Raw genomic sequence first — 16,997 nt, 5'->3', positions numbered from 1 at the left:
TGCAGTCTACCGTAGCGTCTCCTTTCAGGCAGGATAGACGAATGTCACCGAGCAGAGACTCAGTTTGTGGTCAAAGGCTTGCAGCCGTTTGCCACAGCAGATGATTTTCAGTAAGTGAATGTGTTTAATTGTAGGCAGGGACATTACTGGATATTCTTGTGTAATTGCTACAGAATAATTATGTTATACTTTGTTATTGCTACAGAAGAATATTTATTTTATTACTTTACATTTACAATTTTCTTTCCTGGGGACCCTGTGACACCCCATTGAAGAGCCGTAGGCTGGATCTCTTAAGATCTCACTGTTGGGTTTGTAAGGCCATGTTACTCCTAAATTTTATCTTGTTCAAAGCGAAGATATAAAAAAAAGTTCTAAGCTAATCGAGCTTGGGGTTCTCCTTTTTTAAAAAGAATCGATAAGAGAATCGATAAAGTATCGAATCGTTAAACAGAATCGAAAATGGAATCGGAATCGTGAAAATCTTATCAATACCCATCCCTAAGGCTGCCCCCCTGTAAATATCGCCCTGTTGTCTCATCCCACAGCAAATTAATTATTAGGTAATACAAATGAAAGCGCGAGTACTTAAACAAAAGTAATGTGCAAATAGGAAACTATAGATGTTCTGTTCTTAAGTTCAAGCTTCAAATTAAAAATTTAAATATAATTTTTTTCCAGTTTCCAAAGTTTACAGATGATTCCGGTTGTGAATTCCCAACTGCAGCGTTCCCAGCTGCTGATAACCATGTGAAAGATGACTTTACAGGACAAACCCATCTGTACGCCAGAAGGTGTCGTGTTCAATACCAATTAAATTGCTTAACTCTTTATATATATATATATATATATAATTAATGATATAGGCCGACCCACAGATCAACAGGCTGGCGTTAGGTGGAAGAGGTTTACTATTCAGAATCGATGCTGAAACGACTGTGAGAAGAACACAAACATGAAGGAGTCAGTGTGTCACACTCAAACTGAGCGTTCAGCGCTGATGTCACCGCTCCAGCGTGCCGCTGTTTAAATGCTCGAGCGCTGCAGCGGCGTGCACAGTCTGCATGTAGCGTCGTTTTTGGGAAATCCTTTTCCTTCCTCCTGTTTTGTGGTTTGCAGACGATACAGGCGATACTGCCCCACGGCTTCCTGTAGTGTAACTGCAGGTACACAAACACATTCACCTGGTTTTAAATATGACATCATAGATTATGGTGATGAAACATAGCAGCCTGCTGTAGACACTGGTTCAGATAAACGTCCTTATCTGATTATGAGTTTTCACACATCATATTTGGTCCTGTTAGAAGTTTAAAATCTCTGTTCTGAGCTGTTCTCTGTGAAACTGCTGATTCATCTTCTTTACTCAACCAAAAGTGAACACAAATATTAGCTTAGTAAAAACTCGCTGCTTGAAAGTTCTTTTTCTGCAAAGGTAACTGAACATTGTTACATTAATATGATAATAAAATAATACCACACGTCATAGTCGACGTGTGGGATGAAGGATGCAGTGTTGATGGTGATGAGCGCGGTGCATGAGGATGCAGGAACACAACAATAGTAGTTCTGATGTTCCCATAATGCAAACAAAGGTGTCGGGGTTCCCCTGTCTAATCATCTCTCTCTGTCTTCTTAGGTGTAAGCAGCTCAGGATGTCCGCCCACCTCCTCCTCCTCCTCCTCCTCCTCCTCCTCCTCCTCCACTGCCCAGGGCTTCTCCCTCGCTGAGCCAGCCATGACCAGCCAGCACTCACATACACACCCCTCCTTCAGCTCCATCCACTCCATGGCCGAGCAGCAGCAGGTACCACCACACATGCCTTTGGCACAGTGCCACACAACATGTCAACATTTTGTGTTTATTTTAGATGTTGAAACATTGTTGCTTCGTAGAGCTGCTGAACATGAAATGTCTGTGAGGTCATGAAGGTTTAATGACACGTGTTATTCAAAAGGATCCGTTCCTAAGCTGGACACTTCCTGAGGCACCGCCCCCACAACCAAAGTAGCTACTGTTACCATCAGCTGTGATACTCTGTGAAGATTTACAGTCACTCTGAGGTCAGCGTTGTATTCTGTAACTTTAAACATCTGGATCTGCTCCGTACGTGGCGTTCCTCCTTTGCACATACTGCAAACTACAGGGAGGAGGCAGGGGGGAGGCAGGGCGTTCTCACCCACGATGTTCACAGTGGGGATGTGTACATATGCGGGTGTACAAGTATGTTTATATAAGTATCTGTTGACGTGTTACTGGGGTTATTAAAAAAATCATGTAGCAAATTGTAATGCAGAATTTCTGATGGATGCATGAAAGGAAGAGAACGTGTAACTATGAGTTACTTAATAGTGGAAAGAGGTGGGATTAAATAAGCTTATGCTTCCTCCTCCTTTTTAACATGTAAATTATTTATAATGGTTCTTATTTTGTTTTCTTTGTCTCAGTTGTTATTGTTGTTATACTATTTTAACATGTTCAGAAATACCAACCAAGTTTCAGCAAAGTAAAGAGGAAAGCATGTAAACCTGTTCATGCTAACGCTAACCCTACTGCTGTATAAGAACCAGAACCATTCAAACTGAAAGTAGGTTAACCTTTAAGATAACACGACTACTCTAAATATCTCTAAATGTAACCAGGATCTTTCTAAGCTGAGGAGAACGATTCAGAGGCATTTTGAATTTGATGATTAAAATCTGTTTCCTGGCTCAGTGGGTCTCAGTTTTGAGATGTCTCCACTTTATGTGTTACAGATGTACCCAGTACAGCTAAAGTTAGAAGATAGTGGTCACTGTAATCGATACTGACATTTGTATGCCAGGTCTCCACCCACATCTTATCCCTCAAAATGTGAACACTTAAGGTGTTTTCATAGCAAACAGCTACCGGGCATCGTGGGGCTTCTGTAAACTGAAGCGACAGCAGCAGCAGGGCACATCATCTCCCGGCTGTCTCATACACAATTTGCTCCTGATCCTGATCTCAGGTCCTACCAGCCTGTATGGCAAAGGGCTGCTCTCCTCACACAGCTGAATAGAACAGACTGTAGTTTACATTAGTGAACAGTGGTAACTAGTATGAGCAAAGTTGGAATCTGCAGGTGATCCAATAGTGGTTACTAACTGCTCGTGGATTCCTCAGGAAAGCTAATGCCATGGGTCAAAAACGAATAATGTTATACTTTATCTAGGAGAAAATGATGGGTTCATCTAGGGCTGTGCGATATGTCCAAAACCTCATATCCCGATATAAGACATCTATCGTCCGATAACGATATAAATCACAAACATTTAACATTTTCTGTAAATTCTGTGAATCTCGGGCAGCTCGACTTACGTGAAGTGTTTCCAGCTGTGCGTCATGTAGCTGGAGTCGAGTGTTTTAACCGATGTATGAAACAATACATTTTTAGACATAAGTTGTAACGGCCGCCGTTTTCTTTGTGCGTATTTATTACACGGCGTGCTGCGGGGAAAAGCCTGTTCTAACGTTTGAGTCTAAGGTTTATTTTTTAGCACCTGGCGTCTTTTTTACTTCTCATCCGTAAATACTCTGCTCTTTCACGTGATTCAGTTTATTTTGAAAAAGTCTCAACAGGATCTTGAGCTTTATTGTGAAAGGTTTATGTGGAAAATAAACATGCGGACACGCGATGGTCTTACCGTCGTTGTTGCTAACGACAACCCATAAAAACAGGTGCTTGTCCGTCCGTAGTGTGGTTATATTAAATATAAGAGAACTTTAAGAAATTAATAATAACTACAGCGACCATCAAAACCATGAAAAAATGTTGCCGTAAACAGTTTATTTTGCGACACCACGAAACAAACGACAGCATAAAATGAAACGATAGATGTTTTTATATCGTCATCAGATATATATGGTTATATGGAACAGCCCTAGATCCATCTGAACCAGCTACAGATGCTCACGATCAAACACAGAACCTGTTTGTGATGAGCACCGACTCAGTCGACCGAGCCGTAGCTCTGTAATGTGTGCAGACAAACCTGCAGGAGCTTGTAGTTCTCTGGTCAGAGGTTGCCACAACAACTTGTCCAAGGTATCGATGGTACCCGGTATTTTAAAAACAAAAGCATATAGAGTTTCTTTGATGCTGCCATGTAGCAACCACCAAGCTAACAGCCACATCTAAGGTGTGTAATGAAAACTACAAGAGGTAACACTACTGTGATTTTCCCAAATGTTGTTTTCGGTAATGTTTTTCCAGCTGTTGTTGGTTTGCGACTCTTTGCTGCTGCTTCCAAACTGGAACGAGCAACAAATTGTACTCCAGTCTGTAAAGAACTTCCATTCCACTCAAATGCTGATGTCACAGTCCCGAGCTCTTCCACATATTAGAGCCTGACGTTATCTTTTTGTAAGTGTACCAGCATTGGAATTTATAAAGAAGCAATGAAGCGACGTGGCTGCCCTAATGTGGCTCGTCTGGCCTCAGTGTGACTTTCAGCAGGTACTAAGGCTAGGATGAGCAGTGTTGGTTCTAATGCATCACAAAGTAACAAAGGTTCCTGATCTGCACTCTGGGTGGATAGAAGAAACATCAAAGATGCTTTTTTATCTTCCTGCACGCTCCTGTTAAAGGTCAGCTGATTTCAGTTCATGTACAGTGGGAGGAAAATGGTGGAGCAGTCTACAGCAGATTGCTTTTATTACACTAAAGGACACCAGCGCTATGGTAAAGTGCTCGCTGCACTGTGCTGCTAACACAACTTCAGCTCTCTGCAAACATCTGCACAGACCTCATGCTAACGCTAGGCTAGCCCAGAACCCAGAGTGACGTTAAAGCTGAGTGTTTGCAAACTTCTGATCTTCAACAGGTGACAAACAAATGAGCAGTCAGGCTACCTGTTCATGTTTCGAAAGTAGAACCTCTGTGGCGATCACTTGCATTACATTTAAGAAAAGTAACAAATAATGTGTAATAGATTCCTTTTTTGACTAACGAGCACCAACAGGCTGGGTTTACCAGCTGAGCTATGATCCAAGCCTCGATGTAGTCCTGACCTCTGGGTCACTAACCAGAACTAGTCTCATTTCTACAGGTACTGGCTGGACACTTGCTTAGAGAGCTCAGACACCTCAGAGGGGCTCAAAATATGAGTTGTTACACTAATTAGTAAAGCAGCAGGTTTAGGTGGTTCAGCTGCGTGAGCGTCTCTCTGCCTCCTATGTGAGGAGATTCAGGCTTGTCCTAGACAGTCATTGCTTCCCAAACCCAGACGAGCAGCAGAAGACAGATAAAAACGAAAAAGCAAGAAAAAGATGAGACTAACTCCCTTCAACTGTGTTATGAGTGTTGCTGTTGCATAGTTTGTCCACCAGAGGGCACTTTGCAGTTTCCCTGCAACAGCACTTGATCCAAGCAGAACATCAATCAGTAATCCTCCTCTTTCTATGTTTCTGAGGTGAGGAATCTGTCAAAAAAAGGACCAAATATTAAAATCTTAATTTAAAAATCCTCAATCAGTCAGATTCTGTTACCTGACCTCTTAAGAAACTGGCCTGTATGTGAATAAAAGACGAGTGTGTGCTTTGCCTGATGGTCTGTAGAGTTTGTATTAAGTTCTTTTTTGTTAGAAGTTGGTGCAGTGGAACAACTTATCATGTATTAGTTGTAATAGCAAACTCATACAGTTGGTACAAAGGTTATTTATGTGCACTTACACAGAATGAACACATTAGTTTTTAGTGTGAAGCTGTCCTGATACACACACGAGGAACATCTCCTGCATCAAAGCTGAGACGAGTTTGTTGTTGTTCTCTGCAGGTGCTGTCTGATATGACCATACTCCAGCGGAGAATTCCCCCTAGTTTCAGAGACCCTGCCAGCGCTCCATTGAGAAAACTCTCTGTTGACCTCATCAAAACTTATAAGCACATCAATGAGGTATGAAACAGTAACATTACACACACTTTTATTTTGTACTGTAAATTGTGTTGCCATGATTTCCTGGAGACTTACTGTAAACCTTACATGTGATTTACCTAAAAATGGAAAATGTAACTGTCTAACAGACTCTGGTGCATTTGTAAAAGCTGGACTACACACACAGTTACAGTCCAAACGTTCAGAGGACATCACCTTAAATTTCCTGGAGACTGTAAAGAGATGCTATCTTGGCTAACCAACCGGAGGGATAGATGCAGCTATACCAAGTGATAGCAGCATCACAAGAAGGTTGAGAAATGCCAACAGCTGGGAGAGGATCGCAGGAAGACGTGGAAGATGATGGCAACAGTGGTGCCTGTGGTAACTGGACCACTGACCCCCAAACTGGGCGAGTGGCTTCACCAGATTCCAAGAAACGACATCTGAGATCTCTCCAGAAGAGTGCAGACCTCGAAACAGAACGAGCTTTTATAGCAAGGAAACCCTCAGCAGTGCTGATCTATAGTTTTTCATCTGTGTAGAAAAGCGTTAGTTACGGGGCGATCGTGGCTCAAGAGTTGGCAGTTCGTCTTGTAACCGGAAGGTTGCCGGTTCGAGCCCCGGCTCGGACAGTCTCGGTCGTTGTGTCCTTGGGCGAGACACTTCACCTACCGCCAGAGGGGCCGATGGTGCGATATGGCAGCCTCGCTTCTGTCAGTCTGCCCCAGAGCAGCTGTGGCTACAACTGTAGCTGCCTCCACCAGTGTGTGGATGTGAGAGTGAATGAATAGTGGAATTGTAGAGCGCTTTGAGGGGTCCTGAAAAGCACTATATAAATGCAATCCATTATTATTCTACTTGTGCGCCACAGGTCATTGATGTGAACGTCATTTTTTGCACTGAAAGCCAGCTTCCACTTAAGCGACGGCTAATCTAGTTGTACTGTTCCACCCCGAGAAGAACAGTGGTTGCTGGTGCACAGCTTATTTGGGGTTTGTTGCTTTCAGATGCTGTGAAGCAGAGCCTGAGCTGTGTTTGTGTCCACAGGTGTACTATACTAAGAAGAAGCGGCGGGCCCAGCAGGTCCCTCCTGAGGACAGCAGCACGAAGAAGGAGAGAAAAATCTATAACGATGGCTATGACGATGACAATTATGACTACATTGTGAAAAATGGAGAAAAGTGGCTGGACCGCTATGAGATAGACTCACTGATTGGGAAAGGCTCGTTCGGACAGGTGAGGTCTCCACAAGAAACATTCTCCACGTTTATTACTACTGCGGATAGATAGACGCAAAGTCCAACATGTCTGAGCTAAAGTTGACGTCTCAGGTGGCTTCTGCAGGCAGTGAGATTTGAGTGTCTGTGTGAAAAGTTGAAAGTAAAGTCTGTGTGAAGGATTAGTGAAAGCTGTCATGTACAGAGCTGACCCAGCGACAGCCAGCGACACATCTGAAGGTCACTGATTGCAGCAAACAAACCAATTAATTAGTAATTGTAACTAATAAAAAGTAACTGTAATTAGTAGATTGCGTTACATTAAGAAATCAAAGGCAAAGCCCTTCTTATTATGACACAGGCTACATGTATTGTGTACATGACAGGACAAAGTCAGACAGGAAGTGTTCGGCTGTCCTTGAACCGAGTGATTCACTACATGTGTTCATGTGTCCACAGGTGGTGAAGGCCTACGACCACCATGAGCAGGAGTGGGTTGCCATTAAGATCATTAAGAACAAAAAGGCTTTTTTGAACCAGGCACAGATAGAACTACGCCTGCTGGAGCTCATGAACAAGCACGACACTGAGATGAAATATTACATAGGTAAGATACACACTCTGCACACTGCTGCACAACACAGCTTCTCTTGGTTCACTACAGACACACAGGCGGACCTTTACTGCATTTATTCTCTGTGCACACACATCTGTTAGTGTGCACACGCTCTGTTAGCGTGCACACACATCTGTTAGCGTGCACACGCATCTGTTAGCGTGCACACACATCTGTTAGCGTGCACACACATCTGTTAGTGTGCACACGCATCTGTTAGCGTGCACACGCATCTGTTAGTGTGCACACGCTCTGTTAGCGTGCACACACATCTGTTAGCGTGCACACACATCTGTTAGCGTGCACACGCTCTGTTAGCGTGCACACGCATCTGTTAGTGTGCACACGCTCTGTTAGCATGCACACACATCTGTTAGGGTGCACACGCATCTGTTAGCGTGCACACACATCTGTTAGTGTGCACACACATCTGTTAGTGTGCACACGCATCTGTTAGCGTGCACACGCATCTGTTAGCGTGCACATGCATCTGTTAGTGTGCACACGCTCTGTTAGCGTGCACACACATCTGTTAGCGTGCACACACATCTGTTAGCGTGCACACACATCTGTTAGCGTGCACACGCATCTGTTAGTGTGCACACGCATCTGTTAGCATGCACACAGCATCTGTTAGGCATGCACACAGCATCTGTTAGCGTGCACACACATCTGTTAGCGTGCACACACATCTGTTAGTGTGCACACACATCTGTTAGTGTGCACACGCATCTGTTAGCGTGCACACGCATCTGTTAGTGTGCACACGCTCTGTTAGCGTGCACACACATCTGTTAGTGTGCACACACATCTGTTAGCGTGCACACACATCTGTTAGCGTGCACACGCTCTGTTAGCGTGCACACACATCTGTTAGCGTGCACACACATCTGTTAGCGTGCACACGCTCTGTTAGCGTGCACACGCATCTGTTAGTGTGCACACGCTCTGTTAGCGTGCACACACATCTGTTAGGGTGCACACGCATCTGTTAGCGTGCACACGCATCTGTTAGTGTGCACACGCTCTGTTAGCGTGCACACACATCTGTTAGCGTGCACACACATCTGTTAGCGTGCACACGCATCTGTTAGCGTGCACACGCATCTGTTAGTGTGCACACGCATCTGTTAGTGTGCACACGCTCTGTTAGCGTGCACACGCATCTGTTAGCGTGCACACGCATCTGTTAGTGTGCACACGCTCTGTTAGCGTGCACACGCTCTGTTAGCGTGCACACACATCTGTTAGCGTGCACACACATCTGTTAGTGTGCACACGCATCTGTTAGTGTGCACACGCTCTGTTAGCGTGCACACACATCTGTTAGTGTGCACACGCATCTGTTAGTGTGCACACGCTCTGTTAGCGTGCACACACATCTGTTAGCGTGCACACGCTCTGTTGCTGAACATCAGAATTGATGGTTTGGATCGACTGGATTCAAAGGAAATCAAACATACGAGGTGTTTAGAGTGTGAGCTGAGGCTGTTTAAGTACAAAGATCTGTCTATACAAGCACTTCTCCACTTACTTCCTGCATTTGAAATGACAAACTTCCTGTTTCTACACAAAAGCAGCACCTAGCAGTGAAATACGATCGAACAAAAGACTAAACAAATGTTTGAAGGGCTTCTTCAAGACAATCTGTCCCGTTAATGTTCACATAGATGGGAATGACATATTTCCTCACCTTTGACACCTGAAACTGAAACGTCTCAAAACTGTGGTGTTTTTAAACGATTAACTTTTCCCCATGTCTCCCATTTGTCTCTTTGTGTCTGTCTGTCGATCTGTCTCTGTGCAGTCCACCTGAAGCGTCACTTTATGTTTAGGAACCATCTCTGTTTGGTGTTTGAGTTGTTGAGCTACAACCTGTACGATCTGCTGAGGAACACCAATTTCAGAGGAGTTTCCCTCAACCTCACCAGGAAATTTGCACAGCAGCTCTGTACAGGTGGGTGCAAGTAGAGCTGGGACGACACGTGCAGCTGCAACACTGAGCGTTTGTACTTGTGATTCCACAAAAGGTGCTGGAAGCATGTGTGATAGTCGTAGATCGAACAAACGAAGCGCTGACCGTGAACGGCTGAACCAATCACAGCGAGCGTTTTAAAACTGAGCACACAGCTGGCACAAAGTAACAATAACACGTTTGAATAAATGGTTGTAAATGTTGTGTGGTTGGCAGCACGGCGCTGACTCACCTCACAAGGAGACGGTCCTCAGTTCGAGTTTGCATGTTCTCCCCGTTCTCGCGTGTGCTCTCCGCTGCTCCGGCTTCCCCCCACAGGCCAAACACTTGCAGTTAGTGGGGGTGGGTTAGTGGCCTCACCCTGCACCTTCAGCTCTGCTCTTAAGGATGGGAGCACCAATCCCTGCTGCTGTTTCCATGTTTGTTCTTACAGGGAATAAAAGATGTTAAACAGTTGAGTTGTTCATGTGCAGCGAGGCAGGTGTCTGAATACTTTTACTGATTGATATGTAAACACTGGTAATCATTTTGAAATGTGCAGTAGATGCAGGTTTGATGCTGATGATGTGCACTTGTTTAGACTACACGTGTCTTTGCATAATGTTGTTGACACATGTTGGTGTTTTGTCCACAGCACTATTATTCCTGGCCACTCCGGAGCTGTCAATCATCCACTGCGACCTGAAACCAGAGAACATACTGCTGTGTAACCCCAAGAGATCAGCCATCAAAATAGTTGATTTTGGATCCTCCTGCCAGCTCGGACAGAGAGTGAGCACAGATACGATTCTTTATACACGCTGCTCACCTGCTGTCTACTCACTGCCGTTACTCACAACGTTCAGATTTGGGAAATATAGCATGTAGCGCTGCTTGCACGACGGCAGAATAATTAGGACTGTTGGCTCATTATAAGAGGTTTCCTAGTTTTTCCATGTTTCCCTTCTGCCTGTGTGGGTTTCCTCCCACTGCCCAAAGACAGGTTAGGTTAGCTTTAGTGGGAATGGAGAAGAGGCACAGCTGTAATCATCTCATCGGCATGAATGTCACGGGAATTTTGGGCTTTTTTAAAATTTTCCTGTCCTTTTTCCGTGATGGAATAATTGTGCAATACTGCAGCTTAGACAACAAACCTGAAGTTTGATCCACACAAGGCTCAAAAGTTTCCATACAGGGACAAAAACAAACAGATTCAATCTTTAAGAAGTGCTACTCTACTCTGTCTTCTTGTTAATTATGAACACTTAGCTTCTCTGTGTTGTCACCATGACATTCATGCCTGCTCTGACCAAACTCTTGGTAATGTGCTTAAAGTGTACAGAATAAAGCCAGCTATGAATGTGTGGTCAAACGTGATGTTAAATAGCTACATTGTAAAGTCTTGATGTCAGATCGCTAAACTCCACTTCCTTCTCAGATCTATCAGTACATCCAGAGCAGGTTTTACCGCTCTCCCGAGGTTCTGTTGGGAATGCCGTATGACCTGGCTATCGACATGTGGTCTCTGGGATGCATCCTGGTGGAGATGCACACGGGGGAGCCTCTCTTCAGCGGCTCCAATGAGGTAACAGCAACACCGGCGTGACACACGTGTCGGGTTGAGTCGGTGATATCCTTCATCCGTGCTCAGTGTTTTATGCTACATCCATTTAGATGTGTTAGCAAGCTAGCGTAGAGAGGACGCGATCGTTACGATGACATAGAAAGTCTCTTACAGTCTACTCTGAGTTCCTTTGAGATTACTGAGAAGCATTAATTTGAAGACCGCATGTGTTTGCAACAGCAACATTAAGAGTGTGTGTGTGTGTGTGTGTGTGTGTAGGTTGACCAGATGAATAAAATCGTGGAGGTTCTGGGAGTTCCACCCAGCCACATGCTGGATGCAGCTCCTAAAGCCAGGAAGTATTTTGACAAGCTGTCAGATGGTCTGTGGACAGTGAAGAAGAACAAGGATGTCAAGAAGGTAAAGTTTGCTTCTGTTTTGACTTCACATGTGGAAAAAGTTTATTTTAACTTGTGTGTTCAGCTCAGTTCACTTTCCAAGTGTTGACTAACACAGGATGTCCAGGTGGACTCATTCTTCTACCTGAGCGCTCGAAGCACTTAACCCTTTAAAACCGGTCAGAGCAGCACGCTCTGTTTTGCGTAACTATTTTTAAATCCCGGTAGCTCTGCAACCACGTGAGCTAGCGCAGTAATTTTTTTGCATATGAAACCGGAGGAGTTGTACTTACATCTTCTGCCATCAGCTTGTCCTCGGTCACAGTTTCCTTCCACATATAGTTTTGCAAAAACTGCATAAAAAGCACTTGCAGCAACAAAAACATAATATTCCAGAAACACGCTTTGCCGATCCGATCAGCTGTTTGTAACACTTCCTACGTCCATCAGCGCGAACTATCACATGTCCGCCATGACCTGCCCGAAACCGGAAGTGACGTCATTTTCGTGGAAATGTAGTTTTTTACCATCAGGGCCTCATGAGCCTATACTGGTGTTTTTAAAAGTTATCTTTGACTTTATGACTTTCTGTGTCGTTTCTGGGATGCTTAGGACTCATATTGCACTGCTGGAAATAGTTTATTTTGATGCATATGCTGCTTTTTTGCAAATTTGCATTATAATATTTATTTTTGTTTTTCCTGCAGTGTATAAAAATTGGTGTATTTCAAAAATAAAACTTATTTTATTTTTGAAAAAAAATAAAATAAGTTTTTTTTTTTTTTTTTTATTTTACTCAAAATAAATTTCCTGTGGTGGGAAACTATTTTGTGCAACTTTTTTGTATTTACAGTTTTGAGGGATAAGCCTCTTAAATTTCTCTAACTAGAAATATATGTTAAAAAACAAAAACGATTTTCATTTTTTTGTAGTTTATTGCACTTTTTTGCAATTTATGTAATTACTATGCACTTAATGCAGACATATTATTAAAATTTGGGCTGTAATGGTTGTATTGATGTATAGCAACTTGAAATGCTCCCAAAAATGGCTCCACGGCATGTAAACATATAATATAAGCTCTGGCGGACTTGGTTCTATGGTAGGTCTTAAAGGGTTAAGCAACTTGCCTCATTCACCCGTTTTCCCGTTCAAGTCCTTCCTGTCGTCCTGCTGTCACACACATGTTCATACTCCAGCAGAGCAGCCAGGAATCAAACCACCAACCTTCCAGTTGGTAGATGATTCATAGATGACCTGCTCTACCTGCTGAAGTTCAAGCTGAGCATCAGACTGGGGAAGAAAGGTGACTCGTGGCTTCTGGTGTGTTTTGTTTCTACCTGAGGATCCACGCGGTGTTCTTCTCTAACCATCAGGTTCACCTGAAAAAGAGAAAATGTGCAGTGAGCAGCAGCTCTGAAAATGCTTTCTTAATGCCAGCTATCAGAGGATGACGAGGAAGGCGACAGTAACTATAAATAACACACTAACACCTGTTACGATGAAGCTATAACAGGGGCAGAAGAGTGTTTTTGAGCTGCAGCAGCAGAAGCACACTGACAAAAGAAAAATGTTTCATTACCTCGGTGTTTGCTGTGACGTGTGGATGGTCGGGTGTAAACGTAACATCACCCTTCCTTGTATTGAGGCTGCTGGTGGTTTAATGGGTGCAGAATATTTTCTTGCCCTTTGTATCGATTCAGTACCATAACAACACCACATGGTACCTGAGACTAACTATGTCCATCCCTTCATCATCACATTATCGCCATCGTCTGATGACTTGCTGTCACAAAGCTCTCAGCATCTCAGGCTCTTGAATGTCACCATCAGTTCACGGGACTCAAAGGGCCTCCACACGCTCCACATCACAAACTAACACAGCACCTCTGGGAGGTGGTGTAACTGGAGGATTGCTTCATGAATACACAGCCATCCACAGCAGCCACTACTGTGGCAGTGTGGATCAGGGTCACTGAGGCATGTTTCCAGCAGCTTGTTGAATCTATGCCGTTAAAAATTAAGACAAAAACAACGGATTGCAGATGAGACTTAGCGTAAGATAATCAATAGAATTTCCTCGTCATCTATTTGCCTTAAACGCGGTGATTCAGTTCAAAGTGCTTCACCGTCTCCATTGGTGTAAAACTAGCCTGAGCAAAGTCAAGGATGGGTTGGACCCCACATGTGACCGGTGCAAACGAGAGCTTCCCTGTTTCACATGTTCTGGTCCAAAACTGGGTGGCTTTTGGAAAAGCATATTTGAAACCATGTCCAACATATTTGGTGTTCCAATTGCCCGTTTATAGCTATTTTTGGGGTGACGCCTTGTGATGTCAGTCTTTCCAAATCACACTCTGATCTTCTGGCCTTTTGCACTCTTTTGGCCCGTAGAATGATGTTATTGAAATGGAAAGAGCCACTTCCACCTGTATATGGGCGATGGGTTAAGGATGTCATGTACTATACTCAGCTGGAAAAGATCGGCTACACTGTAAAAGGTTCGGTTCGGAGGTTTTATGACACATGGCAACCTTTTCTTACTTACTTTGAAAGATTGAGTCAGGATACTATCGCTTAATGTGCGTGTGAGTGGGTTTTTTTTCCCTTGCTGTTGTTCATTTATTTTATTATTTACTTTGTATCTGTAATTTTCTTTTCTTTTATCTCTTCTTTCCTCTCTGGCTGGGTTTTAGTTACACTGTTTTGGGTGGGGTGGGGTGGGGGGGTGGGGGGGCACGACTGTTTGTTAATATTGCCGTAATTGTTGTTGGAAGCAATTCTTTGTTCAATAAAAAGACCTTGATCAAAAAATAATAATAATAATTAAGACAAAAACAGGCCCAACACAGTACGAAGTGCAAAGGTGAGGACTCCTCACAGGCTTTCTGTGAAGAAGGATTCATACATTTTATAGAGCATGTAGGACCTTTGTTTCCTGGAGCTTCAGCTTTAAGCCGAGACTATTGTGTCTGCAAGATGACGAGTTTGAGAAACGGAGCTAAATGAAGTTTTCTGTCATCAGAATATGAGTCTCAGTGTTGTGTGCTGAGCAAAGTGTTAAAGAACAGCCTTCATGTTCTTCACAGACTTTCCTTCATAGTCACAGCGTGTGTGTGTTTGTGTTTCCCAGGAGTACAAGCCCCCAGCCACACGGCGTCTACATGAGATTTTGGGTGTTGAGACTGGGGGTCCCGGGGGCCGGCGGGCAGGAGAGCCAGGACACGCCCCGTGTGACTACCTAAAGTTTAAAGGTAGGCATTCGCATGATTCCTGCAGGACTGAGGACACAGGAGAGCATTAATATGCATGTAAACAACACACACAGAGGGTAAAATATAAATAAGTGAAACAATAAATAAATTAAAGTTATGTAAATTATTCTCGCAGTAAACGTCCTCCTGACGTCATCTCTTCTGATGTGATGAAATCTATATTCATTTGTAAGCATAGCATAAATAGTAGCAGCATGTAGGCCAGTGTGCAGCCGTCACAGGTGAAGAACGAAGTTTGTGGTTGATCAAACTGGCTGTGGAAATATAAACAAGTCTGAGCTGTGGAGAGGCACCAGAAAGCTGTAGCTGGGCTCACCAGGGCACAGCTTCTGGAAACACTGTCCTGGATTCAGTTCATCGGTAAGAGTCGGGTCTATATATATATATATATATATATATATATATATATATATATATATATATATATATATATATATATATATATACTATATATATATAATATATATATATACTATATATATATACTATATATATATACTATATATATACTATATATATTATATATATATATATATATATATATATATATATATATATATACTATATATATATATATACTATATACTATATATATATATATATATATATATATATATATATATATATATATACTATATATATATATATATATATAGTATATATATATATATATATAGTATATATATATATATATATAGTATATATATATATATATATAGTATATATATATATATATATATATACTATATATATATATATATATACTATATATATATATATATATACTATATATATATATATATATATATTATACTATATATATATATATATATATATATATATATATATAGTATATATATATATATATATATATATATATATATATAGTATATATATATATATATATATATATATATAGTATATATATATATATATATATATATAGTATATATATATATAGTATATATATATATATATATATATAGTATATATATATATAGTATATATATATATATATATATATATATATATATATATATATATATATATATATATATATATAGTATATATATATATATATATATATATATATAGTATATATATATATATATATATATATATATATATAGTATATATATATATATATATATATATATAGTATATATATATATATATATATATATACTATATATAATATATATATATATATATATATATATATATATATATATATATATATATATACTATATATATATATATATATATACTATATATATATATATATATATATACTATATATATATATATATATAGTATATATATATATATATATATGGTATATTTGTGCCCTCCCAGTTCGGTGCACTGGGGTTTCCCCAGTGGACAAAAGGGTTGCTTCCCCACACCTTTGGCTCATGGACAGTGGGTCCTGGCTATCATTCTCTGCAAAGCTGTCAGTTTAGTGTTTGGTTTATGTTCCTACCCTCGTCTTTGGCCTGAAGCTGTGGGAGTTGACTGAAAGGTCGTGGATTAAAGCGCTGAAGCTCCGATGTGCAGTTAGCATGAGGAGCAGATGTCGAGTGAGGGCGAGGGACACAAGAACATCACAGGGTTGACACTACAGTTGTAGCTGGCTGCTTAGTTCTCTGTTGGTCAGCATCATTGTGTGTTTGTCCTCTTCCAGACCTGATCCTGCGCATGCTGGACTACGACCCTAAAAGCCGCATCACGCCATTCTACGCCCTGCAGCACAATTTCTTCAAGAAAACAACAGATGAAGGAACCAATACTAGTTCATCTACATCCACCTCTCCTGCCATGGACCACTCTCATTCTGCCTCCACTACTAGCTCTGTTTCTAGCTCTGGTAATGTCCACTCTTCTCTTTCTGCCCAGCTTGCCTTGAACTTTCCTTATCTGTTAGAATGAGGAAGATGTCGTCGTCACAGGTCCAGAGAAATGGTAGCAGTTTAGATTTCATCCCTAAAACGTCTCAAGCAGGATTTTGTTAGGTTATAGAAATTCAGGTCCTAGATCAGGTAGACAGGGGTGTAGTGAGGGTCTATGGAGGGTCTC

The 16,997-nt window shown here is 41.7% G+C and overlaps 1 protein-coding gene and 1 long non-coding RNA gene across 3 annotated transcripts in view; both read left to right on the top strand.

Annotated features, from left to right (window-relative positions):
* dyrk1b (dual-specificity tyrosine-(Y)-phosphorylation regulated kinase 1B) overlaps positions 1 to 16,997 on the top strand; it is a 64,169-nt gene that overhangs the window by 43,430 nt on the left and 3,742 nt on the right. For both annotated transcript variants that reach the window (XM_085176701.1, XM_085176699.1), the window contains exons 2-11: positions 1,640 to 1,806; positions 5,795 to 5,914; positions 6,944 to 7,132; positions 7,573 to 7,720; positions 9,537 to 9,686; positions 10,339 to 10,475; positions 11,122 to 11,268; positions 11,527 to 11,667; positions 14,779 to 14,899; positions 16,606 to 16,788. In XM_085176701.1, the coding sequence (XP_085032827.1) occupies positions 1,738 to 1,806; positions 5,795 to 5,914; positions 6,944 to 7,132; positions 7,573 to 7,720; positions 9,537 to 9,686; positions 10,339 to 10,475; positions 11,122 to 11,268; positions 11,527 to 11,667; positions 14,779 to 14,899; positions 16,606 to 16,788 (1,405 nt within the window). In that variant the 5' untranslated portion in view covers positions 1,640 to 1,737. The remainder of the gene's footprint in view (positions 1 to 1,639; positions 1,807 to 5,794; positions 5,915 to 6,943; positions 7,133 to 7,572; positions 7,721 to 9,536; positions 9,687 to 10,338; positions 10,476 to 11,121; positions 11,269 to 11,526; positions 11,668 to 14,778; positions 14,900 to 16,605; positions 16,789 to 16,997) is intronic.
* On the top strand, positions 12,376 to 14,462 carry LOC146507581 (uncharacterized). The gene is made up of 2 exons (XR_014876779.1): positions 12,376 to 13,727; positions 13,809 to 14,462. It is a non-coding gene; the product is annotated as an uncharacterized LOC146507581 (long non-coding RNA).

This window comes from Neolamprologus multifasciatus, chromosome 11, assembly GCF_963576455.1.
Source record: "Neolamprologus multifasciatus chromosome 11, fNeoMul1.2, whole genome shotgun sequence".
Taxonomy (NCBI): Eukaryota; Metazoa; Chordata; class Actinopteri; order Cichliformes; family Cichlidae; genus Neolamprologus; species Neolamprologus multifasciatus.
Note: the sequence above shows the minus strand (reverse complement) of the source record. Positions and strands in the feature narration are given on the sequence as shown.